The 25749-nt window shown below is 54.6% G+C and overlaps 2 protein-coding genes across 6 annotated transcripts; one reads left to right on the forward strand and one right to left on the reverse strand.

The window, feature by feature from the left end:
- Positions 1–80: 80 nt before the first annotated feature.
- On the reverse strand, positions 81–14846 carry GIGYF1 (GRB10 interacting GYF protein 1). Of its 2 annotated transcripts, none has more exons than XM_032430909.1 (29): positions 14795–14846; positions 11651–11779; positions 10531–10755; positions 9681–9833; positions 9543–9601; positions 9330–9441; positions 9106–9235; positions 8899–8994; positions 8628–8739; positions 8408–8516; positions 7985–8025; positions 7600–7770; positions 7146–7399; positions 6907–7018; positions 6289–6426; positions 6016–6113; positions 5663–5834; positions 5376–5542; positions 5170–5270; positions 4969–5082; positions 4783–4883; positions 4569–4651; positions 4317–4457; positions 3996–4232; positions 3529–3713; positions 3262–3422; positions 3006–3169; positions 2794–2893; positions 81–2699 (listed from the first exon to the last, which is right to left on the reverse strand). In XM_032430909.1, exons 6-29 carry the CDS (start codon positions 9362–9364, stop codon positions 2647–2649), a joined length of 3075 nt encoding a protein of 1024 aa, XP_032286800.1. In that variant the 5' UTR covers positions 9365–9441; positions 9543–9601; positions 9681–9833; positions 10531–10755; positions 11651–11779; positions 14795–14846; the 3' UTR covers positions 81–2646. The 2 variants fall into 2 exon arrangements, with proteins under 2 accessions (XP_032286800.1, XP_032286799.1); XM_032430908.1 differs by having other exon boundaries at positions 82–2699; positions 2794–2923.
- POP7 (POP7 homolog, ribonuclease P/MRP subunit) lies at positions 14182–25749 on the forward strand. Of its 4 annotated transcripts, none has more exons than XM_032430912.1 (2): positions 14182–14234; positions 25043–25749. In XM_032430912.1, exon 2 carries the CDS (start codon positions 25053–25055, stop codon positions 25473–25475), a length of 423 nt encoding a protein of 140 aa, XP_032286803.1. In that variant the 5' UTR covers positions 14182–14234; positions 25043–25052; the 3' UTR covers positions 25476–25749. The 4 variants fall into 4 exon arrangements, with proteins under 4 accessions (XP_032286803.1, XP_032286801.1, XP_032286802.1 ...); XM_032430910.1 differs by lacking the exon at positions 14182–14234 and adding an exon at positions 24635–24837; XM_032430911.1 differs by lacking the exon at positions 14182–14234 and adding an exon at positions 24635–24764.

The following is a 25749-nucleotide window of genomic DNA, read 5'->3' on the forward strand; positions in this document are numbered from 1 at the left end:
CCTTGTGTCTTTCTCACTCCAGATCTCTGTTCCCAGGGCAGACCAGTGTGTGTGTCAGGGGTGGGAGGTGGGGGGTGGATATAGCCCTTTATAAATAAGGACCAGAGAGAAATTCCCACAGCTTCTCAGCTAAAGTCAGGCAGGAGGACCTTCTGCCCAGCAGGGCCATGGATGCTCCCAAACACACACGGCCCTCTGACTGGCTGACCACAGTTGGCCCTGGGCGCAGCTCTTTCAGTTCCTAGCGCTCAGCCTTGTCTCTGTTCCCCAAAGACCCTTTTTCCCAAGAAAAGACACAGAAGCAGAAGGGGAGAACACACACCAAGTTTTATTGGGGGAAGGGGAATATTTACAGGAGCAGGTAGAAGAGAGGGGAGTCACACAGGGTGGCGGTAGGGGAGATTGTGGGTCCAAGGCAGACAAGGGGATACAGAACAGCCCCTGCACCCACCCCAACCCAGGGAGGGTGGGAGAGCAGCTGGGGCCCAGGAAGACGGGTGGGAAAGGACGGCAATGGGGGTGGAGTCCCTGGGCTGGGGGGCTCAGGGGCTTGTAAACATTGACCACTCTCAGAAGGGGATGGGGGTGGGAGAGGGCTCCCCCTACACTTCCTCACAGGGTTAAGGCCTCTCCAGGCTCAAGGGCCCCCTAAGTTCAAAGTCTCTTTAGCTGGGGGGGAAGGGGAAGGAAGAGACAGGGAAGAGTGTCACCCCCCTCCCCTGCATTGGCTGCGGCAGGGGTGGGGGCGGTTACATTCAGTCACAACAGTACTCCCCCGACACCTCTAATGCCGCCAAATACTGGCGTGAGGAAGGGGGGAGCTGGGGGGCCAGCAGCAGCAAGACATTTCCCCCTGGCCCATCACCCCCTTATTGCTTTAGAGAGAATAAAGTCTTTTCACGGACGCTAACACTGTTGAAACCAGGGAGAAGCAGGTGGAGGGTAGCCCTCCACCCCCGAGGCCAGCTTTATCCCCCAACACTGACCCAGTTGCCACTTTGGTGCAAAACAAAAAAAACAAAAACGAAAACAAAACAAAAAAAATGTGGTCTCTCTGGGGATGGATGGGGACTCCCCATTTCCCCAGGGCAGGAAGGATAAATACATTCATGGAGGGGAGGCAGTGGCAGAGTCCTGCCCTAATACTGCGCTCTGAGCAATGAGGTCGACGGGAGAAGTTAAATGAGAAACCCAAAAGATACAACAAACTGTTTAAAAAAAAACAACAAAAAAAAAAACCACAAATGGAGACAAACCCAGGCAGGTGACTGGGAATAAGAAGTTGGTGAGCAACAGAAGGGCAGCCTACCCCTGACCCAGGAGAGACAACACTTCTATTCTTGACCCCCGCACCTTACCCAACATTAAAAACGCATCAGGGGAGCAGGAAGGGGAGAGGCCACTTGCTCCTCCCCATTTGGTCAATGGAGGGGTCAGAGCAGAGCTGGGTGGTCCACGTCCCACACAGCCGGCTGCAGGCAGGGAACTCCCTTCTAACAGCCCCCACACCGCATCCTGAAGCCCCATGCTGCCCACGCCCTTGGCCTCCTAGGCCCTCCTCTTGCCCCTTTCACAGGAGAAAATAGTCATTAAGTGGTGCCTCTCTCTCCAGCTCCTGGAGGAACTGCTCCGCTCCCACCTCGCGCAGGGTTGAGGCAGAAGGCGCAGCAGGGGCTTGTGGCCCAAAGAATACATTCATGTGGCAAGGCAGGGAGCTGAGGCTTTCAGCTTCACACCCAGGCCGTCCCCCCCAAATGGCAGCAGTGGGGGAAGCCCTCACCGGGGCCAGAGTGGAAGTTCTTCCACCCTGACAGCCAGATGAGGCTGGCACTGGCTGGCCCTTCCCCCTCTACCTCGTCAGCCAGCGCAGGACGGCAGCCTAGAGAGCTGAGGCGGCCCGGCCCATTTGTGCAACTTTCCCCCAAAGCAGCAAAGCCAAGGGGCTACTTTGGCCCCTACCCCGACACCCCTGCTGCAGTCACAGCAACACAGGGAGCCGTTCACAGCGGGTCCGGCTGGCGGGGCTGAGGGGGCCTCGCTGTGCAAACTGCTGGCACCCCAGCTTCCAGTTACCCCAATGGCCCACCTTGCGGGGCAGGGAGGGTAAGTGCAGCCTTGGGGGCCAGGCAGGACAGGTCCGTGGGGTCTGTGTCCCCACTGCCCCAAAATAACAGTGTGTTTTTTCTTTCAATCTCCTAACCCTTTTTTTTTTTCCATTTTTTTTTTCTTAAAAACAAAACAAAATAAAACAAAACCAAAAATCCCAAAAAACCTCTGTGGACCTTCCATTGTCACCCTCACTGTCCCTAGAGGGGGAAGGGGTGCTTAGAGTCTAGTTTTTAACAATTTTTTTTGTCTCTCCTAACGTTTTCTTCAGGGTTGTTTAAATTTTTTTTTTCAAAGAAAAAACAAAAACAAAACAAAAACAAAAAAACCCCAAAAAACAAAAACCCTTCCCCCCCAATCTGTAAAGTGCCTCGTGGTGGGTGAATTAAGGTGCATCGTGTGGTTTGTAACAAGTGCTGGGGACCCTGCCCCTGCTTCCTCCTATGCTCCTTGTGGGGAGCCTGCAGGCTGGGGACCCAAGGGTCCAAGCCGCTGCTGCCGCCCCTGGCCTACAGCCCAGGGGCTGGTGGGACGGGCTGGTCAGTAGTCATCCACGCTCTCGATCTCACCAGAAGGTCCGTGCAGGGAGTACCCTGAAGCCGGGGAGAAGCTGGGTTTGAGCTCTCCCCAGGCTCCTGGCCCCTGCTGAGTAAAAAGCCGCCTTCATGGCCACACCCCCAAACTCACCCAAGATGCTAGGATCTGAGTGCAGCATGAGCGCCCGCCTCTTGGCCTTGCTGCCCTCCCCAGGGCCGAGTTTGGTGCTGTGGTTGGTCTGAAAGGCCGTCTGTAGGGAGCCACTGCTCAGCCATGCCTCCTGTGAGGCTCAGACAGGGAGGGTGGGTCAGCGGCGTGAGGGGCAGCCTCACCCCACCTGCCAAGGGCCCTCGAGGCCTCACCTGCTGCTGCTGCCGCTGCTGGCTGGCTTTCTGTTTGGCCCTCCGCTCCAGGAACTGTTTGGCAAATTCTTTGGCTTCCAGCGTGTCCCCCAAGCAGGAACGGATATAATCGTGGACATCGTAGGGGGACTCCACCTCCTTGAGGATCGCTACAGCCATGGGTACTAAGGGGCAGGAGGGGGGGCGCTCAGGGCCCACTTGATGCAGGTCTGGGAGCCCCGGCCCCGCCCGGCCCCCCTGGGTCTGTCGCCTGTACCATCCAGGCTGCCCGTGGTGCTCAGCGTGTGCAGCATCTGCTCACACCACTGGGTGAAGCCGTCCTGGGGCCTGGGGATGCCCTGCAGCAGCTTCAGCAGCTTCTCCTCCTCCTCGGTCTTTTTGCGCACAGGCCGGCCGGACAGGTGGCTGTACGAGTCACTGAGTGGGCCGGGCACGGATCAGAGGCGAGAGATCAGCGCGGGCCTGCTACGTCCTCCCAAGCCCTGCCCGAGACCGGACGGAGCCTGCGGGCCCCGGCACCCACCTGAGAGAGGGGCTGCTCCGGCTGTTCTTCAGGCCCAGGCCGCGGGCCAGGCTCCCGCCGCTCTTGAGGGTGTCCTCCCAGAGCCCCGGGCCGCCGCTGCCGCCCCCACTCTTGTCCGGCCCGCCCCACAGTGGCCCGGCCTCAGATACCCACTGGTTCAGGGGGGCCGAGCCCAGGCCCCCAAGCTGGTACAGATGGCAAAAATCAGAGTGGCCCCAATACGGACACACACACACTAGAATAGCTAGATGGGGAGGCTCACGGAGGTGGCTGAGTGGAGCGAGGGGAGGGCCGCCCAGAAGAGAAACGCTTCAGAGTCAGATACAGACCAGCGCTCAGGCTGGAAAGTGGGGGCTCAGCAACTCCCCCCCCACCCCACGGGTCACCCTGGGAGCTGACTGGAAGGGGTTCCCGAGGGCTCAAAACCTGGCGGTCGGGGGTCGGGGGGTCAGGGCCAGCCTGCTCACCACGCGGTGGTTGGGGGCCTGGGCCCGCGACGGCTCCCGGGGCGGGGCCTGCTTGTGCAGCTGCCGCTCGCCCTCCAACTGCAGCTCGAGCAGCGTCTTCATGGAGAGCCCCTGCTTGGCCAGGCCGGCCCACAGCGGGGGCGGGGAGCTGGGCGCCGGGGGCGCGGGGGGCGCCGGGACAGCGGCCACCGCCTGCTGCTGCTGCAGCAGCTTCAGCAGGAGCTCCTGCTGCCGCACCTGGGCCGGGGCAGCGTGGTGAGGGCCAGCGGCCGGGGCCCGGGGGCCCCTGGCGGGCGAGGCCGGGAGCAGCCGGGCACACACCTGCTTGCGCCGGAACAGCTCCTCCTCCTCCTGCCGCCGCTTCTGCTCCTCCTGCTGCTGCTGCCGCCGCTTCTCCTCCCGCCGCTTGCGCTCCTCCTCCTCCCGCTTCGCCCTGAGCTCCGCTTCTCTGCGCTCTTGGAACTGGCACGGCCAACGAGCTCAGGCGGCGGACCTGGGCGACGCCCCCCCGCCTTCCCTGCCTTGGGCCGGCCCTCGCCGCCCGAGGACCCCAGCCCCAGGAAGCCTACTCACTTTGTGCTGCAGCTGGAGTTGTTCTAGAATTGGACCCTGAGTCGAAGAGTTAATTGGTATGTCCCAAAGACTGGCCTCACCGCCTGCAGAAGCAAGGGCAGCGGCAGCAGGCGGCTCAGGCTGGGCGGGAGCAGACACAAAGCCCCCCCACTCACCCAGGGACTTGCGGGGGGGGGCCCAGAACACGGGGACAGGGAACAGGCGGGCCACACACCTGACTGTGATGAGGCTGAGGTATGTATGTCCCAGAGGGGGCCCGAATCTGGCACCGACAAGGACCGGTTCATGGTCGGGAGCAGGTTCTGGTCCCCGCCTCTGAGGAGCAGAGCAGGGATTCTCAGAACTCCGAGCTCCTCTTGGGTCTGCCCCCCTCGCCCCCAAAAGACACCAGCCCCTGAACCTGGGCGGTTTGAGAGCTTGGAGCTGCTGCAGGAAGGCGGTGAGCTGCTGCTGCGGCGGGCTCAGGTCCCCCAGAGCCGCCTTTTCCCGGAGCGCGCACTGCGGGAGCTGCCGGCTGTGGGCCCAGACACGGGCGTCAGGGGGGCGGGGGCCCCCAGCCCGCAGCCCGCCTGGCCGCCAAGGCCTTCCAGGCGCCCCGTACCTGCCGACCAGCTGCAGAAACTGCTGGTGCTGCAGCTGCTGGTACAGGGCGGCCGCGGCAAGCTCCTGCTGCTTCTTCAGCCGCTCCTGGTCCATGTTGCCCTGCGCGAGGCCCACGGCGCGCCTGTGGCTCGGCCCTTCGGCCCTGCGCCCCCAGCGCGGCTCCAGCCTCCCCTCCCCGCTCCTCGCCAAGGCGGCCGGGCTCACCAGCAGTGGGGGTGGCGAGGGTCCCGGGGCAAAGGGCACACGACCCCACATCTTGATCACCTCACCCAGTGGCTGGAAGCCCTCATCACAGCCCCGCTTCACAAGCAGCGCCATGGAGAAATAGCCCGCCTGGAACCACTCTGCCATCTCCTGTGTCGTGAAGGGGCCTGGACCAAGGGAAGGGGGGCCTCGGTCAGAAAGCTGTGCGGCGAAGCCCTGAACGAGAATGGTGTTGTCCCCCTGCCCCCAGCAGCCCCGCTGGCACGGTCCCCACTGCCCGCGGGCACCTTGGATCTCCCCCTGGGGATCCTTGTAGAACCACTTCCGGGCCGCACCGTGGCTCAGGGGGAGGGCAGTGGCAGCTGCTGAGTGGCGCAGGCCCTGGGCCTGCATGGCGGCCGTGAACTGCTCCTCCTCCAGGGAGCTGTCCTGCAGGGAGGCCACCAGCTTCTCCGCCTCCTGGGAGACCAGGGAGAGAAGGAAGGCTCAACAGCCCAATCACGACAACATCAAGACGGGGCTGGAGCTAAGATCGGGATGGGGTCAGGAGATCGAGTCACAATGCAGAGGGACAGAGGCAACAATGGCTCTCCGTCCCCTGTAGGGCACGATCCCCAGAGCCTTCTGAGGTCCCTCACACCTGCTGCAGGTGCTTCAGGCCTTCATCATCCTCCAGATCTCCAGGCGGGCCAGAGGATGAGCCTACTCCAGGACTCAGCGGCATTCCCCTCAGATCATCTAGAAGCAAAGAAAGCAAGTGGAATGGGGGTCCAGAGAAGAGAATAAGACGCTTCCCTACCCACCCTCGTTCCAGAAAAGTGGACTCTAGTTCTACCTCTTCCCCCCGCCCAAGACGCCTTAGGTACCTCCATCCCACCACAAGAAAGAGGAGCATCCCCCCCACCCCCACTACCTTCAGCTGCCTGCAGGTCCTTGTCTGCAGCGTCGTCACCTTCCCCATTTGCTCCCCAGAGGGGGCCCAAGGTGGGCAGTGGGGATGGGGAACTGGACTTCTCCTCCTGAGGAGGCAGTGGAGTCAGTTCCTTCCCTCCTGAAAGAGACGGGTAATTACCAGAATTCAAAACAAAGAGCTAGAAGACCTTAAAAATGTCTTGACACAAGTCTCCCATTTCTGGCCAGAACCTAGGTCTCTGGGCCTTGAATCCACCCACCTAACTTTGCTCAACTCCGCTAACACCCCAGCAAATCAGCACCACGAGCCCCACCTCGCAACACTGTACACGTTGTGCACGTGTCCACGTCACTGCCCAGGGCTGCACACGTACCACCACAGACTTAACACCGTGTTCTTCAGATTCTTTCGAGGATTTGCACAGATCATCTTGATTATGCCTGAATCTGAACTGACACTCTGCCTTTCAGATGCGGCCCTGCTCCGTTCCTCCCCCACCCGGCAACACCTGCTCTTTGCCCAAGCCGCCTTCTCCTAAAGGCGGGTGGCACAGCCTGGTGAGGGCCCCTCTGCCCGCCTGGACTGGCTCAAGGCACTGCCCCCCCCCCGCAGGCTCACCTGCCTCAGGCCCCCCCTCGTCTACTAGCCCTTCAGGAGGCTCTTCCTCCTCTTCCTCCAGGCCCTGGAAGTCGAGTTCCTGCTCCTCAGGAATGGGCTCCTTGGGGCCCTTCTGCACAGGGTTAGGGGACACGGTGGGGAGCGAGAGGCAGAGGATGAATAGGTGGGAGCGAGAGGCCCCCACCAGGGTAGGTCCCACCACCCTCCAGTGGAGACCTTCCCTGTGTTTCCTCCGATACCTTGAGAGGCAGGAAGGCCCCAGAGGCATCGAAGGTGCCCATCTCTTCATCCTCGTCATCCAGGCACCACTCCGGGAGCCCATCCTTGTCCTCCTCAAAGCCGTCAGGCCCTCGGCACCTCCGGAGGTGAGAGCTGCCTCCCCCACCCCGCCCTTCCTCTTCACCACACCCTCCTCGATCCCCTCGCAAATCAAATTCAAACTTGCGACGCCGGTCCCCATGTTCCCGCCAGCCAGCAGAGCGGGGGCCGCCATCTGGGCAGGAAAAGTCAGAGAAGAAGGTCGGTATCCCAGTCAGGCCAGCCTTCACCTTTCTGCTGCTCACCAGGACCTCCCCTCCACCCTCTCCACTCCAGAAAGCTTTCTGTTCCCTCCACCCGGCCGCAGGAGCCCACCCTCCCACGAAGTTTCTGCCACCCTTTGACCCCACAACACCCATCCGGCCCCAACCTCACCAGGGCTGGCTGAGCGCCAGCGGTCGCCATCTCGCCGGGGTCCTGCCCCAAGTCTCCAACTGCCCTCCTCCTCTTCCTCTTGCTCCTCTCGAAGAGAACGCCAGTTCTCGCTATCTGAGCGGGCATGTTCCTTCCTCGGGCCAGCCCCTCCCTCCTCAAACCCGGATCGTGCTTGGGGGTGGGGGAAGACACAGTCAGTGGAACAGCAGCCATGGTCCCTGGAAGACTCTTACTATAGACCTTGCAGTAAAAAGAAGCCCAGCTCCAGGCCCTCCCGTCCCCACCACCTCCCTCAGGAACACACTCCCCTAATGGCACCACCCATTTCAGTCCTCCCCCCACCTCTCAACGACCTTCGGGACCTGGCCATCGCCACTCTCCATACCTCCATCCCTCCTGGCCGACTTCTCAAACCTTCTCTCGCCTCTGCAGAAGGAAAAGGTGTTGGGTCAAAGGAGGATGGATTCCACCCCGCCCTCCAACTTGCGGCATCCCTGCACACCCTGTCCGTCCTGCCCTGAGAGGGGTGGGAAGAGGGAAGGCACAGGAGCGGGGTACTAGGGAAATGTCAGGCTTGGGAGGGAGCCCAGAGGGGCACGCAGAAAAGGTCGCAGGATAAATGAGTACTAAGAGAATCAGAAGGAAAAGGAAGAGGGCCACAGGGAGTCAGTCAGAGGCAAAGAGGAAAATCTGTGGCCAGGGCTTATTTGGTGGGTCTCCTGTTGCCCTCTACGGACAAAGACCCGAGCCGCCGTGCAGGGACGGCGCCGCAGGGCGTCCCTCCGCTCTGCCACCGTGCTGCCCGCACCTGTCATCCCAACTCTGGCTACGCTGGATCTCCCGGGGGTTTCGGCCAAAGGCCCCATCGCCTTCTTCAATGCTTCTTTGGTAAAAGCAACTGTCACCACGGCCTCGGCCTGGATAAAGGATGAGATACATGTGGGAAACCTGCCTGACCATCTCTCTGCACCCTCAAAACCACAGCCCGCCCCCCGCCCGCCCCCAGAACACACTGTCACCCCCTCTACCTCGGCTCCGAGTGCTGCCCCTGCCACGGGAGGTGCCACCTAGGGGGGGGCCAGCCCCTTTCCCCATCAGCCTCAGCACAGCCACACTGTTCACTGACAGGGAGAAGTTTCTCTGAGGAGGGAGCCAGGGGTGGCAGTGAGGACCCAGGCACCTGCCCCCCCTCACCCCTGCCCAGAACCACAACCTCCAGCCCCTATCTTCCCAGCTTCAGGCGCTCTCTGCACGGGGAAGACCCAGCGCCCTGCCCGCCCCGCCCTGGCCCAGCCCCACCTGCTCCTCCTCAGTCAGAGGCTCCAGCGCCAGGGGCTGCAGGGGCTCCTCGTGCAGGAGCATGGCGAACTCCTTGTCCTGCAGCTCAGCCGGCACCTGTCGGTCGGGGCGGGAGAGCCGGGATCCCACCTGCTCCGGGACGCTCTCCACTGGCTCAGACCAAGCCCAGGCAACAGGGCCACACACCCCACACCCGCCTGCCCCCACCTTGTTCTCCTTGACGTAGAGAGCCAGCATTTCTTCTCGCCCGTAGCGATAGTCAGCCAGCTTGTATTTGGGCATGGCAGGGGATGGGGGTGGGGAGGCCACGCTGCCGCCACTGGAAAGGGCCCTCAGCCTAGGAAAGGGACACAGGGAAGGAAAGAGACAGGAGTCTGAGCAACCCTCTTCTTCCTGGCTTCTCCAGGCCATCCAGAGCATGTCTAACTCACCACTCAGGCCCAAAATTGAGGGTCTCCGCTGCCATGATGGGGCTGGGCGTGTCCTCGAGGTCAGAGGGGCTGAAGGGAAGAGGGGGGGACCTGGCGTTCACTCTCCAAACACCTGTGGAGGCACCGGGACGCTAGGCCTCGGAGACAGCACACCCGGAGAACCACCGGGAATAAGGTATAGATTCCCACCCAAGGAACTCTGAAAGGGCTCACCTAAGCCAGCCACGTGCCACCCAGCATGAGTGAGGCCAACCGTCACGATGAGGGAAGACCTGGGGGAGGGGAGGAAACAGGGCAGCTAGAGCCCCTTCCAGCTTCAGCAGGGGTTGCCTCCCTCCACTCCAGACTCACTTGGCAGCCTTGCCCCCAGGAAGCAAGTAGGGCCGGGACTGGGCTCTCTTCAGGCAGGGGCCTATGCTGGAATGAACCAAGGTCCCCAAGCTACAGGACGATGATCTGACTGCAGTGGCGCCCGAGGACGAAGCTTCACATCCGAGAAAGATCCTTACCGAGAGGTGAGGAAACAAAGCTGGGGTTAAACCAATGGGCCAGATGGGCCTCCCCACTTCTGGGCCTCCTCTGTCCTGCATAATGGGGAAATCTACAGATGCTGGATGCTTCCAGTTATCCAGGGCAGGACCACAGCCTCTGCTCCTCCTCATCTCTGTCCCCCCCGTTAGGCCTCAGAGTACTGAATTCCCTCAGCGGAGCTGAGCGAAGCACTGGTCTCAGCCCCCTCGCAGTGTGCTGCGGCCTCGGTGAAGGGCTGGCTGAGGCATGTGGGCATGCTCAACGCAAAGATAAAACACAAGCAAGCAAACAAACAAAAAACCCATCAGAGCCACAGATATTCTAAAGACAAAAAAACATCAGTTTTGAAAAAAAAAATTACACTGGGAGCAAACTTATTTCCCTTCTGGAAAAAACTCAGGGCTGCCTGTTTGGTGGTAGAATCTAGGGATTCAACTGGGGGGAGGGGGCCAGAAAAAGGGGAGTGGTGGTGGGGAGGCCCTAAGGGCCAAAGGCAGGGCACACGGAAGGCTGCGGGCAGGTAAGTCTGCCAGTGCCCTCCTTGGGCTGGTTTACCCACCAGGAATCAACACCCAGACCCTTTCCATGGATCAGGAAGAGCCCACCGTAACTACTAAGAACCAAAAAGAGAACGTCATTACGCTACAGACTAGGACGGCACTCCCCTCACCATAAAGCAGAAAGGAGGCTGACAGAAGTAGGGGCAGTGGCAGTGATCTGTCCCTCTAAGGAACAGCAGAGGAGGCTCTCAGGAGGCGGCTCATCCCTGGCGGTTCCGAGCGAGGACAGGTGGGCAAGGTCTCGGGGAGCTGCACGGGGGCTTCCCTCACTGGCTGGAGGGGAGGCTGGACCCGAGTGCCTCCACAGTTTCCATCAAGTCCAAGACTCCACAACTCTGGCAAGAAAGGAGGAAGGGTTTCCAGCAGAGCGGCCAAGGGAGAGCAGCTCTCACGTACAGGTGCACATGGGAAGATGAAGCAAAATGCTCTGACGGAGGCGGGACCCAGTCCCAGAATCCCAGCATCCTAGCAGGGAATGCAGCTTTGGAGAGCATCTCGAGCGGGGTGGACCCCCCCGACACGGGCATCTCTTCTACAAGAGCCCCCACTGGCCGCTGCTGGTGATGGAGGACGCCACGGCACACACGGCCGTCAGGAGACAAGTTTGTTGAAAAGTTCTCCCTTTCACTGGATTCGAGCAGGCCTCCCAGGACCCACGCTACCATCCCTACTTAACTTGACCAGTGAATCAGCCCTGAAGACATTACACAAAATGGAAACCACCCAGTCACAAAAGAACAAATACCCTAGGATTCCTCTTATGTGAGATTCCTAAAGAATCAAATTTAGAAACATGGAGAGTAGAACAACGGCCCAGGGTTGGGAGGTGAGGAGAGCGGGGAGCTGTTCAATGGTACTGAGTTTCAGCCCGAATGAGGCAAATGAGGCAGCTCTGGAGATGGATGGTGGTGACAGTTGCACAACATGAACATACTTAACCTCACAGAGCCGGACACTCAAAAACTCAGTTGAAAACTCAGTTAAATGGCATATTTTAACCACCATTAAAAAAAAGGTTTAGGAAACAAAAAGACATTTAGGAATAGCTACTGCATACCTAAGTCTTCCTCACTCCAAGGAAAACACCCCACATTCCTTCAAACAAACCTCAGGAAAGACTATTCTGAGCTTCCTGCAGTTCATTCCAGAAGGGCCCCATCTTCAGGGGGAAGGTGGGGGACAGAAGAGCCCTCTGGGTGTGGAAGGCTTCGGGGACAGGAGACAACTCACCCTCCCTCCCTTCCAGGGAGTGGCAAAGGCGGCTCTCCTTGACGCTTCCGCTCCTGGCCTGCGCCTTTCCGTCCTGGTTGTCAGAAGCAAACTGAGGAGGAGTGGCTCCCGGTGTGAGCAGCAGGGCAACTGCAGAAACAAGGAAAAGGCAGTCAGGGCAGAGGAAGCAGAAGAGCGGCTAGAGAAAGAAGTCGCGTCTCCAAGCAAGCCCGGCCACAGGAGGACCTGGTCCCAGCAGCTGGTGGCCACCGCCCCATGGTGCCCACCCCTCCAAACCCGCGGCGTCGGTGCCACGTTTCCTCCCAAGCCGGTGGTTCTCAACTGGGGAGGGGGCTGTGCACCCCAAGGGCCATGTGGCAGTATCTGCAGACGGCTTTGGGGGGCATGACTGGAAGGCACTACTGGCCTCTACCGGGTGGAGGGCTGGGATGCGGCTCCACACGGTACAATACACAGGGCAGCCCCCCGCAACAAGGAACTAGCCGGCCCAACGTATCAACACTGCCACGGGTGAGGACCCTTCCTCAGTGTCTTGGTGTTTACGGGGAAGAACAAAGACGAGAGAAACCAATTTATTCCGGTTCAGTCTCCCCTCTGAAGAGCAAGCAAGGAAATCGTTTCCTAATTATACTATCCCATGAGAGAAATCTGAAATCCTGCCAGGAGGGAAATCCTCAAGAAGAGATTTAAAACATTCTGCTAAGTTTCTCTATCACAAACTCTCAAAGCCAACTGTTTGGGTCCCTTTCCAGTGAAGGAAAGAGCCGGGAGAGGGAGCAGACAGGACTGGGCACAACACCCTTTCCCGGCTTGTTAATCTAAGGCTCTCCTCACAGGCTCATTCCAGCTTACCTGCCACCCCATGGTCCTACCTTCAGCATCTGTCTGCCTCATCTCCCAACGCACTCCCTCTGTCCCTGCCTGCCCGGTCTTCTTTCTCAGGCCTCAGTATACTCTCCCTCCCCTGGCATTGGAATTATTGCTATTAAAAGGCCGCCCCCTGCTGGAGTTGAGAGAAGAGGACACATACTGGTCCAGGGTGCTCACAACAGGCTTGCAGAACAGGAGGGAAGCCTGTTCTCTGGGGTTCAAAACTCTCAGAAGAGAAAGATCCAAAGAAAAGGCAGTCCTAGTACACACTAAGTTAACATTATTTCCTCATTCCATCACCCCTAAAATTAGCCCCATTCCAGAGCAATGTGCCTTGGCACAGAAAGGTACCGCTATTAACAGAAGTGGAGTCCCAAATTCCCCAACATCTGAGCAACCGCCCAGTCCCAAGCCTGTTGGGAGGTGACTCCGCCCTTTCTCAGGATGGAAAGATTCTCCATGCATGGTAGGATAACTCTGAAGCTTAGGAAGGGTGCAAGCCCGTGTTCCCCCCGCCCGGTCAGTTAGCGCAGCTCTCTACTCTCTGAGCCATCATGACAAATAACGCCCCCTGGCATGTCTACTGGTTAAGTTTTCAAAGCGCTTTCACACTTTACCTCATTTGATCCCTTCTGCCCACTTGCCCAGTCTTGGGACCCAGCCAGGGAAAACAAGGAAGGGAGGATGCAGCTGCCCCCACAGGGGACCCCATGTTCCTAGACACTCTATTTGAGACTAGAGAAGGGATGCACAAACAGCAGGAACCACCCTAAGTACTTTGTGAGTTTTAAGCCATTTTAAATTTCTCCTTAGATTTTTTTAAATCCTTCATATGGCAACCTCTTCTCCCTTTCTCTGTTCTGAAGTGTTTCTATCCCTAACTCCAACCACAGACAAGGGCAAACTGGGGTCCCTGGATTCATCAAATCACAACAAAACTCATTTGTCCACTGGCTAAAAAAGCCAGGCCAGAGGTCTAGAAACACAACTCACTTGACTGTAATCACCATATGGGACCCTTAAGGTCCTTGGTCCCCAAGCCATGGCAGCAACACCAAGTCCAGATCTGTTTCAGCCCTTCCCAATTACACAGCAGACCTCTGGAGCTGGGTGAGGGATTGGTGGCCTGGGACTGCACAAGGAAAAGTACAGATGAAGGATCCTGAGGGCAAACTCCCACATCATGAATGGCAAAGGAGACCAGCCTGTTGGTATCCATGGGGCTTCAGATGCAGAGACCATGGGTGGGGGGCCAAGATGCAACTGGCATGTCAGCTGGGAGAAACAGTGGAGAGGTGGTGTGCAGGCTGAGTTTTGGGTAAGCAGCAATAAGAAGGAAGAGGTGAGTGAGACTGGGGTGGGTGGACGAAAGAACAGGCCGACAATTGACTTAGCATCTCCCAGGGCTGGAGCCCTATGAAAGACCAGACCGGGACGCTTACTGGGAATTGTGGTAATGACTGGGTAAGAAATGCAAAATGAGGATCTCTTTCAAGTTATTAACTTGGGGGGGGGGGGGGGGGCAAAGTGTGAGGGGCCGAGCCCAGGGAGCTGCTGCATCAGAGGCGCTGGGCTTTGGGAAGAGCCTGGCCTGGAGACACGAAAAACTACGGTGTTGAAACGGCCCGGCAACAAGGAGAAAGAAGACCCCAATGACCAAGCACTAATGTCGTTGAAAGGAAATTTAGGTGAAGACCCAGCGGAGGTGCTTCGGGTGAGAAAAAAGGCTTCCACGTTGGCCAAAGTCATGGAACGCCTGGACTTTAAGACATGCAGGGCCCAGCTAATTCCGATAAGAGCCCGGAGGCACACTGGGGAAGTCTCCGGGGAGCGCCGGGCATTAGGGTCGGGGGGGCCCCGGGCGGGCCCGACGGAGGATGCGGGTGGACCGGAGGGGGCCGGGCAGGGCTGCCGAGGGGCCGGAGGGCGACCGTTAGGAGCGCGGGGGTGGGAAGGAGGCGGGCCGCCCGGGAGGACGGCGTGCCCTTCAGGGAGGGGGCGCCAGGTGCGCGGGGCGAGGGGCGCGGGCGGCCGCCCACCGGGAGGGGGCCGGCCTCCCTCGGGGCCGCGCCTGGGAGGGGCCGGCGGGAGGGCGGACGCACCGGGCGGCGGAGCGGCGGCGGCGGCCTGGGCAGAGACGCGGGAGGGTCCGTGCCGGCGGCCCGCGCTCTCGCTCTGACTCTCGCAGGCTCGGCGCGGCCGCCTCGGCGTCGGGGGCGGGCCTGCCCCGGGCCCGGCGGCGGGCCGGGGTCCGCGGGGCCGCCGAGCGCTTACCGCGGCGGGCGGGAGGCGCGAGGCTCCGGTCCCGGGGCGTTGGCGGCGCGCGCGGCGGGCCAGGGGGCGGCGGCGACGGCGGCGGCGGTAGCGGCGGCGGCGACGGCGGCGGGGGAGGGGGCGCTGGCGCTCCCGCGGCGGCCGCTCCTCTCTGTTTGTGTTTGTAGCAAGATGGCTGCCCGCCTCGCACCACGTGACGCGGACGCGGGGCCGCGGGGCCGCCCCCTCCGCCGCCGCCGCCGCCGCCCCCCGCCGCCGCCGCGGTCGCTCAGGCCCCCTCCACGGCTCTGGCCCCCAGCCACCCGCACGGCCTCGCGCCCGCCCCGCCTGCTCAGTGGGGAGCCCGGACGCCCGCCGCCCCCGACCCCCCCGGCACGTGACCCGGGGCCTGGCTCGTCACGTGATGCAGGGCCTGCAGCGGGCCGGGGGGGTGTTGGGGGTCCCCCCGGGGCGCTCCCCGGCTGTTCCCCGGCACGTGACGCGCGACCGTCGCGACGGAGGCCGCCGCAGGTGGCATCGCAGGGCTTGCCTCGCCAGTCGGCTTCCTCCAGGAAGCCCGCCTGGATTGAAGGAGATAACATATAATCCCGAGGTGCGTTCATCAGACGTCCTGGGATATGTGAAATAAGTGAGGAATTTATGATTTGGACACTGTCCGAGGCAGCGCTGACTGGTGAGACCCATTCCATCTGGCTCCGCCACTGACTAGCTTCTAGACCCTGGGGGAAAGCAGTTGATGCTTTCGGCCTCCGTTTCACTTTCACAGCCAGGTGTTAATGCTGTTCTCCGCCCCACCCCGATCCCCACGCCTCTCCCTTCCCGGAGTGCTGAAAGAATTAAAATAGGTGGAAAAAAAAAAAAAGGTGAATATGAAAGGCTGTGAAAAGAGAAATTATTATGCAAATGTGAGAAGTAGATTGACACCTCCTTTGTTTAAAAAAAGTGGTTTTCAAGAAAGACTTCCAAATCCCTGAACTTTTGGGGACGAAAAGTTTGTTTTTTTGCCCCCTGTGTATCTTCACCTTTTTTTTTTTTGGATAGTTATTCCAGAATGTATACTTCACTTTCCAGCTTCCTAAAACAGCTGTTAGCAAACACAATGTAATCCTTCTCAGGACAGGGAAAAGTAAAGTCAGACTGAGAACTTGAGTCCCTTGTGTTGTGCCATATTTGAGCACAGACCTCAGGAGCTACCAGAAGGCCCTTTGTTCCTGCACTGAGTGTTCCCCAGGCTTCTATGCACTTGCAGTTTTAGGGTCTGTTTTTTCAGTTCCTTTCACTTTCTTGCAGTCAGGACTTCTGTCCTAATGCTGCCAGTCTCCCAGCTTGCTTGGAGGCTGGAAAATGGCAATTGTTTAAAGCAAGGGTTCCCATGCGGGTTTTATTCATTACTGCCTGTGGCCTTGGAAATAATCTCTTCCGTCTCTGGAATGTATGGTAAAGCATTTAACATAGTGCTTGGCACAGGGCAAGTACTCCACAAATGTTAGCTGACAGGGGCTTCTGGTTCCAACAGGGTGGACAATATTCAGATTGTTAACACTGTATAAAAATGTATCAATAGAATCCAGGCTTGGGTGAGAATTCTTCACCTAAAGTTCATAAACGTACAACAGTTTTTTGTTACTGAAAATGTTGTTGCTTTTTGTTTGTTTTTTAACTTTGCTAGAGTGTGTTCTGAGCGATTCAAGTTCCCAGCAGCCTAATCTCTGAATGAGTAAGGTCTTAGCATGTTTTAATTGTTAATTAGCAAATGCCAGATTGCAAATTTTGGTGGAGAAATGGTATGGGGGGGGGGCTCTGTGGAATGCTGTCTGTAGGGGATGGTGGGGGCCTGTGCTGAGCCGGACGGAAGGCATTTGGGTAGGTTTAGGAAAAGTGGGGGTCAGCTTTACAATAGCCGCAATCCAGGCTGATGGGAGAAGAGTACCTGGAGTACTCCCATCTCCAGGCTGATGGGAGAAGAGTACCTGCTAGTTGGATGAGAAGGGGAGCAGAACTTCAGCTGAGGGCTTTGACTGCCACCATAAAAATGTGTTTGATCTGAGAGTAGAACCCACTAGATGCAGTCTGGCAAGGAGCACACGCTGGACTCCAGGGTACAAGATTGGAGGGATCACCGAGGGTGCCTTGTGTTCCAGCTTGTGACCCTGGCCAAGTAATCTCCCCCAACTGTCAAGTTGGGAAAGATGCTGCTGCCCCTATTGCTGAAGATACTGTGGAATTGAATCTGTTAAGCGCCCTCTTTGAGAAAGGAAACTGAAATCAGAACTGTGCATCTCCCATACGGAATGAAAAAGAGAATTACAAAAAAACCACTTAGATCTAAAATATTTTTGTGGGGCGCCTGGGTGGCTCAGTCATTGAGCATCTGCCTTCGGCTCAGGTCATGATCCCAGGGTCCTGGGATCGAGTCCTCCATGGGGCTCCCCGCTCGGCGGGGAGCCTGCTTCTTCCTCTCCCTCTGCCTGCCGCTCCCCCTGCTTGTGCTCTCTCGCTCTCTCTCTCTCCCTCAAATAAACACTTAAAATAAATAAGTAAATTGGCACACTCTTGACCTAAAGAAAGATTTGGTGAGGTGATTAGTTGAGATGAAAGGGAGGTCTCAAGTCTAAAAAGCCAAGCTCTGCCTTTTTTTCCTAATGGCAGTTCCTCTCTGGTGTTTGCCTTCAACGAAATGCAAAAAGATAAGGGGCATCTTAATGTCAACTTAGTTTATTACAGTGCCTGACTTCACCCACCTAAATCATGAACCTTTATATTTATCTGGATGTCAAAGTTTAGAAAACATACTTCAGATCTCATGAAAAGACACATATCCTGAGTAAAGGAGTGATAGTTCCTTTTTTTTTTTTTTTTTAAAGATTTTATTTATTTATTTGAGAGAGAGAGAATGAGAGAGACAGCACATGAGAGGGGGGAGGGTCAGAGGGAGAAGCAGACTCCCTGCCGAGCAGGGAGCCTGATGTGGGACTCGATCCAGGGACTCCAGGATCATGACCTGAGCCGAAGGCAGTCGCTTAACCAACTGAGCCACCCAGGCGCCCAGTGATAGTTCCTTTTTTAAAACAATTTTTTTAAAGATTTGATTTATTGGGGCTCCTGGGTGGCTCAGTTAAGCATCTGCCTTCGGCTCAGGTCATGATCACAGGGTTCCTGGACCTGAGCCCCACATTGGGCTCCCTGCTCAGCAAGGAGTCTGCTTCTCCCTCTCCCTCTGCCTCTCCTCTTGGCTCATGCCCTCTCTCTCTCTCCCCTTAAAAAAAAAAAAGGAAAAAAAGATTTTATTTATTTGAGACAGAGAACACGAGCAGGGGAAGAGGGGCAGAGGGAGAAGAAGAGGGAGAAGCAGACTCCCCACTGAGTAGGGAGCCCCACACGGGGCTCGAACCCAGGACCCAGGGATCATGACCAGCAAGCCAAAGGCAGACGCTTAACCAACTGAGCCACACAGATGCCCCTGGAGTGATAGTTCATAAACTATGTTTATTGTTAATTATCAGACAAAATAGGCCTCAAAATGAATTTATTGCATTCAGAATTACTTTCTGCCATGAGCTAAGTTTTTCAGTCTATCAAATGTAACAGCTTGTCAAGTCATCAATGACCTATACGTTGCTGAATCCACTGGTCCATTACCTTATGTGGCCTGTCAGCGGCATATGTCACAGCTGGTCACTCCTTCCTCCAGGAAATGCTTTCTTCACCTAGTTTCCAGGACACCATACTCCCTGGGTTTCCTCCTACCTCACCAGCTGCTCTTTCTGAGTCCTTTGCTGGTTCCTTCTTTCTTCCTTAACTCACAGGACTCAGTCCTTCCAGACCTCTCCACCGTAACAGGAGGGACTGCACAGACTATGAGCCCTACTGCTAGACATTCCTATCTCAGCTTAGCCACTGCTTCTTTTGGAAAACCTTAGATCTCCCCAAGGTCATATTGACTATTCCTCCTTGGGGCTCCACTGAATCCCGTACATGCTACCCATTTAGCACTGGGCGCACTATTTTGCTCATCTTGTTTGCCTTCCACAAGCTGCTCAGCACGGTATTCTGTGATGTAGCTAGTATTCCAACAGCCTATCAAGTCTTCTTGATCTACCTTTTACTGCTGAGGACTTTTCCATGGTATGGATGTGCCATTTTGTTTAACCATTCCCCCACTGAAAGACACCTGGGGTGTTTCCAGTTCAGGGCTAGTACAAACAAAACTGCTACAGACATTCATGAACAGGTTTTTAAATGCCTTTGAGTGCTCTTGCTGGGTCGTATGCTGAGTGTATGTATGCTGGTTAATTTTAGAAGAAACTGCCAAACTATTTTCCAGAGTGCCTGGACCATTTAACGTTCCCACTGGCAGTATGTGAGACATTCAGTTTCCGTGCATTCTCTTCAATACTTGGTATCATCAAGACTCTTCCTTGTAGACATTCTACTAGGCATGTGGTGGTACCTTGTCATGGTTTTAATTTGCGTTTCCTTAGCGGCTAACAATGTTGACTATCTTATGTGCTTATTTGCCGTCCTTATACCCTCTTTGCCAAAGTGTTTGTTCAAGACTTTTGCCCATTTTCTAATCGGGTTCTTTGTTTTCTAACTCTTGAGTTTATTTTTTATTTTTTTAAAAGATTTTTTATTGGGGCGTCTGGGTGGCTCAGTCGTTAAGCGTCTGCCTTCGGCTCAGGTCATGATCCCAGGGTCGTGGGATCGAGCCCCGCATGGGGCTCCCTGCTCCGCAGGAAGCCTGCTTCTCCCTCTCCCACTCCCCCTGCTTGTGTTCCCTCTCTCGCTGTGGCTCTGTCAAATAAATAAAATCTTTTAAAAAATTAAAAAATATATTTTTTATTTTTGACAGAGAGTGTGTACAAGCAGGGGAAGAAGCAGGCAGAGGGAGAGGGAGAAGCAGGTTCTCTGCTGAGCAGGGAGCCCGATGCGGGGCTCGATCCCAGGACCCTGGGATCAGGACCAGAGCTGAAGGCAGACGCTTAAACATCTAAGCCACCCAGATGCCCCTCTAACTCTTGAGTTTAGAGAGTTCTATTCGGGATGCAAGTCCTTTGTCTGATAAGTAATTTGCAAATATTTTCTCCCAGTCTATGGCTTCTCTTCATTCTCTGAATATGGTCTTTCACAGAGTGAAAGTTTTTGATTTTTCCCCTTTTTGCCGCATTATGAGATATAATTGATAAAATATCAATTTTCTTCTATAATAGATTGTGCTTTTCCTGTTGTGTCTTAAGAACTCTTCACCTGACCCTATGTCCATGAAGATTTTTTCCTATATTTTCTTCTAAGAGTTTCATAATTTTACATTTTTATTTAAACCTATGATCCATTTTGTGTTAATTTTTTTGCGTAGGGCTAAGGTTCAATTCTTTGCCTTTTTATCAAATTGTTTCAGCACCACTTGCTGAAAAGACTTATTCTTTCCCCTTTCAACTGCTTTTGCACCTTTGGCTATGTTTGTGTGAATCTATTTCTGGGTTCTCTATTCCAATTTATCGATTTGTGTGTCTATCCCTTGGCAGATACCACACTGTCTTGATATTGTATTTATGTAGTAGTAAGTCTTAAAATCAGCGCGATTCCAACTTTTTCAAAATTGCTTTAACTTCCCTTGCCCTTCCATGTTAACTTTATAATAAAGCTGTCTGTAACTACAAAGATTCTTGCTGGGATTTTCATAGGAATTGCCTTAAATCTAGAGTTCAGTTTGGAGAGAACTGGTATCTTTACTATGTTCAGTCTTCCAATACATGGACATATGGACATCTCTCCATTAATTTAGATCTTCTTTGAGTTCTTCATCAGGGTTTTGTAGTTTTTAGCATACAGATTCTGTACGTGTTTTGTCAGACTTACACCTAAATATTTCTCCCTCCTTCTACTTCCCTCCTCACCCCCTATATATCTCCCCCATTGTAAATAGTATTGTATTTTAAATTTTCGTGTCCAATTATTTATTGACAGTATATATAAATAGTTGATTTTTGTATGTTAATCTTATATCCTGTTAAACTTGCTAAACCCATTTATTAATTATACAAGTTCTTTGTAGATTCCTTGGGACTTTTTATGTATACAGTCACGCCGTCTGCAAATAGAGAGTTTTATATCTTCCTTTCCAATCTTTTCTTTGCCTTATTGCACTGTATCCTTTCCTTGCCTTATTGAACTGGCTGGGACTTTAACCACGAGAGAGAGTTCCTGATTTTAAGAGAAAACGGTCTAGTCTTACACCATTAAATATGATTGTAGCTGTAGGGTTTCTGTAGATTTTTTTTTTAAAGATTTTATTTATTTGACAGAGAGAGAGAGAGCACGATCAGTGAGAGCAGCAGAGGGAAAGGGAGAAGCTGAGCAGGGAGCCTGCAGTGGAACTCCTGGGGCTCTTGGCTCATGGGGCTTTGGGCTCATAGGGCTCTGGTTTCGATCCCAGGTCCCTGAGATCATGACCTAAGCCAAAGGCAGACACTCAACTGACTGAGCCACCCACACGCCCCTCTGTAGATGTTCTTTAACAGGTTGAGGAAGTTCTTTCTATTCTTTGCTGAGAGTTTTTTTTCATAAATGAATACTAAATTATGTTAAATGTTTCTTTCTGTATTGATTGGTATGATCATATACATTGTTTGTTTAGCCTGTTAATATGGTAAATGAGAGCAATTGGTTTTCTTATATTGAACCAGTCTGGCAACTTTGGAGTAAACTCTACTTGGTCATGATTTATAATTCTTTTTATATACTGCTGGATGCAGTTTGCTAGAATTTTGTTGAGAATTTTTACATCTTTGTTCATGAGAAATTTTGGTCTGTAGTTTTCGTTTGTATAATCTTTGTCTGGTTTTGGTCTCATAAAATTAGTTAGGAAATGTTCCTTTCTCTTCTATAGAGAAGAGATTGTGTAGAATTTGTGTTTTTTTTTTTTTGGTAGAGTTCACCACTGAAATGTGGACCTAGATATTTCTTTTTTTAAAGGTTTTTTTTTTTTTTTTTAACTATGAATGTAATTACTTGAATAATTACAGGACTATTCAGATAATCTGTTTCATCTCAGGTAAGTTCGGTAGGTTGTGGTTGTCTAGGAAATTGGTCCATTTCATTTAAGTTCCTGAATTTGTATATATAGAGTTGTTTGTACAGGCATAACTTATTTTATTGTACTTTGTAGGTACTGCAATTTTTACAAATTGAACGTTTGTGGCAATCCTGTCAGCACCACTTTTCCAACAGCATCTGTTTACTTCTTTAAAAAAAAAATTTTTTTTTTAATTTATTGGGACACCTGGGGGGCTCAGTGGTTGAGCACCTGCCTTCAGTTCAGGTCATGATCCCAGGGTCCTGGAATCAAGCATCAGGCTCCCTGCTAAGGAGCCTGCTTCTCTTTCTCCCTCTGCCTGATGCTCCCCTTGCTTGTGTTCTCTGTCAAATGAATGAATAAAATCTTTAAAAAAAAGAATAAAGCCTATTTAAAAAAAAATTGGTATTTGAGAGAGGGAGTGTGCCTGCACAAGCAGGGCGAGAGGGGAGAAGCAGGCTCCCCCCTGAGCAGGGAAGCTCCACAAGGATGATCCCAGGACCCTGAGATTATGACCTGAGCTGAAGGCAGATGCTTAACTGACTGAGCCACCCAAGCGCCCTGCATTTGCCTACTTCTGTGTCTGTGTGTCATTTTGGTAATTCTCTTGATATTTCAAATTTCTTATATTTGTTATGATGATCTGTAATCAGTAATTACAACTCACTGAAAGCTCAGATGATTAGCATTTTTCAGCAATAAAGTATTTTTAAATTAAGATATATACTTTTCTTTAGACATAATTGCCATTGCAAACTTAATAGACTACAGTATGATGTAAACATAAATTTTATATGTACTGGGAAACCAAAAAAATTTGACTCATTTTATTGTGATATTCACTTTATTGCAGTGGTTTGGAACCCAACCCACAATATCTCTAAGGCATGCCTGTAATATTCTCTAAGTATCTTTTGCATATGAGGATCTTTAGTGCTATCCCTGCTTTCGTTTCTGGTAATCATAATTTGAGTCTTCCTTCTTTTTAAGCTTTTTTTTTTTTTTTTTTTTTTAAGTAATCTCTACACCCAACATGGGGCTCAAACTAATAACCCCCTATCAAGAGTTGCATGCTCTACTGACTGAGCCAGCCAGGCACCTCCAGTTTTCCTTCCCTTGTTCTTGCTTTTTTGTCAGTCTTGCTAGATGCTTATCAACTTTATTGATCTTTGCAAAGAACCACCTTTTATATTGAGTTTCTCTATTGTTTTCGTGTTCAGTTTTATTGGTTTTTGTTCTTTATTATTTCCTCACTTCTCTTCCCTTTGGGTTTATTTGGCTCTTCATTTTCTAGTTCCTTGAGGTAGAAGCTTAGATTACACTTCCATTCTTTTAAAAATACCCTTCAGTGTTTCCAGAATACTCGTTGGTTCCCTGAAGAACTCCTGTTTATCCATCAAAACTCAGCTCAGGGGCACCTGGGTGGCTCAGTCTGTTAAGCGTCTGCCTTCAGCTCATGTCATGATCTCAGGGTCCTGGGATCGAGCCCTGCATCCAGCTCCCTGCTCTGCGGGGAGCCTGCTTCTCCCTCTCCCTCTGCCTGCAGTTCCCCCTGCTTGTGCGCGCTCTCTCTATATCAAATAAATAAATAAAATCTTAAAACAACTCAGCTCAAATGTCACTTCTGAGGCAGAATAGGGTTGTGGCCAGCCTTTCCTCCTCACCCCCACATAAATCCCCAAACTTGTGATTAATGAAAGAATCTGAAGCTAAAAGGAGTACAGGATTTAAATGGTGCTGGGAGCGAAGTTCTCAGGAACCTGACCCCCTTCCAACCTCCAGTCAAATGGGGCCATAAAAATGCCAACTCCCATGTGTAGGCTTACAGTTCACAGGGTTATACTGGGTTTCACAGTTGCAAAACAGGAATTATCATCCCCATTTGAGTGTTGGGGCAACTCAAGCAGGGAATAGTTCTAGGTCCCTAGTGCAGGTCTAACTCATTTTTGAAGGGAACTCTCCAGAAGCTATACCAGTCTGGCCAGAGGAAACTCCTCCCTACTGGCCCTTGGGAGCCACGAACCACCAGGCGCCGTCCCGCCCTGACCGCCAGGGGGCGCACGTCCCTGCTGGGGTGGGCAGAGACCGATGAGCTAGCTGGGGGGTAAAGGTTGAGGGGTGTGGGTGGGTCAGCGTGCTCTGGGGGGAACCGTGAAGGTAGGGCCTACGGCTCATAGCTTGGGGCCCCAAGGGCTGACTTGGGGGGGTAAGCCCTTGCGAGAGATAGGGGAGAAGGACGGGTCCCCGTGTCCTACAGGGGAGACCAGAGGCGGCGGCGTCTGCCGAGCGCCCGGCCTCACCCCTCAATCCCCCCCTCAGTCTCTGGGCAGCAGGGACCTTGGGCGGGAGATCGGCTCTGCCAACTCTGCCACGCCTCCTCTAACCAGAGGTACTGCGATGGACGCGGGAGTCCAGACTTGCCTTTAGGTCCCTTCACCTTCTTGAACCCTCCCGGCTGTCTTTGTAAGCCCCTACCTCAAATCCTCCACGCTTCTAGAAAAGTCTCCTCTCTCCCTTTCTCCCCTTCAGGACCCCTCCGTGGGCCAAGAACTTGGACTGGCCTAGGAAAGCTTACCCTCCCGGGCTTTGACTTAGTACACGCCTCCTGCCTCCGCACCCCGCTTGCGTGGCGTACACATGGTGGAGCCGGTCTCCCAGCGCTCTCGCGTTACTTAGACGCACCGCACGGTCGCGCGAACGCCCAGAGGGGCGGGGAGAACGGAGGCCGGGAAGGCGATTCGTGGATCGCGGGGGACGGGCGCGCGTGCGCACTGCGCAGCCCTCTCAGGAGCCCGGAGCCGTAAGGGCGGCCGCAATCTCGCGATCCTCTAGCGCGCCGCTTTTCTTCTCTTCCTGGGTCCTGCGTGTCCGGCGCCGTACGCTCAGTCCGAGAGGGTGGGCGCAGCACTTGAGTGGCTTGGCCCGGAGCGGGCCGCGTGCTCGGGGAGAGGACTGTGGACTGGAGAGTGTAGGCGCGGGGGGAGGGGGCGGGTGGAGGGGCCTGAGGTTGGGGGCGATGCCCTCAATGAATAGGAACTGGGGGTGAGGGAGCTTGAGGTGAGTGGGAGGGGACTGAGGCTGGAAGGCAAGAGGGCAGTTGAGTGCGTCCCCTCCTGTCTGCACCGTTTGGGCTCTTGTCACCTCTCTCTGATCTCCTCTCTTCCCCGCGTCAGGGCACACAGCATGGCGGAAAACCGAGAGCCCCGCGGGGCCGTCGAGGCTGAGCTGGACCCGGTGGAGTATACCCTTCGGAAGCGGCTCCCCCACCGCCTGCCCCGGAGGCCCAATGACATTTATGTCAACATGAAGACTGACTTTAAGGCCCAGTTGGCCCGCTGCCAAAAGCTTCTGGACGGAGGGGCTCGGGGTCAGAATTCATGCAGTGAGATCTACATTCATGGCTTGGGCCTGGCCATCAACCGTGCCATCAACATTGCCCTACAGCTTCAGGCGGGCAGCTTCGGGTCCTTGCAGGTGGCTGCCAATACCTCCACCGTGGAGCTTGTCGATGAGCTGGAACCAGAGACTGATACACGAGAGCCGCTGACCCGCATCCGCAACAACTCGGCCATCCACATCCGGGTCTTCAGGGTTGCACCCAAGTAATGGAAAAGAGGATGGCCACCTTATCCACCCACCCCCACATAAGTAGGCTCAGATATGGCTCTTCTTGTACTGAGTACAGTCATGGACCTCCTACCAGAGCCACGTAAGAAAAAGCTTGTCCCCTTATAGCCCAGAGGACTCTGAACTGCGAGGGAGAGTATCGTCTCTTGTTGGGCCCAAGCAGTGGGTCTTCCCGGGTCTTTGTGGTCTGTAACCGTTGTCCTAGACAATAAAAACTACCAAGTTGTGTTAGTATGCAGCCGCCCCACTGCCA

The sequence above is a fragment of the Phoca vitulina genome, unplaced genomic scaffold, assembly GCF_004348235.1.
Source record: "Phoca vitulina isolate PV1807 unplaced genomic scaffold, GSC_HSeal_1.0 scaffold45, whole genome shotgun sequence".
NCBI classification, from domain to species: domain Eukaryota; kingdom Metazoa; phylum Chordata; class Mammalia; order Carnivora; family Phocidae; genus Phoca; species Phoca vitulina.

What these genes read in the sequence shown, in the direction of transcription:
- POP7 (XM_032430912.1), top strand. Translation starts at nt 25,053, where the DNA reads ATGGCGGAAAACCGAGAGCCCCGCGGGGCCGTCGAGGCTGAGCTGGAC.
- GIGYF1 (XM_032430908.1), bottom strand. Translation starts at nt 9,364, where the DNA reads ATGGCAGCGGAGACCCTCAATTTTGGGCCTGAGTG. An exon ending in CTCAGCCTCATCACAGTCAG is followed by an intron (nt 4,652 to 4,782) that starts GTGTGTGGCCCG and finishes TTGCTTCTGCAG; the next exon opens with GCGGTGAGGCCAGTCTTTGG. An exon ending in AGCTGTTCCGGCGCAAGCAG is followed by an intron (nt 4,233 to 4,316) that starts GTGTGTGCCCGG and finishes GCCCCGGCCCAG; the next exon opens with GTGCGGCAGCAGGAGCTCCT.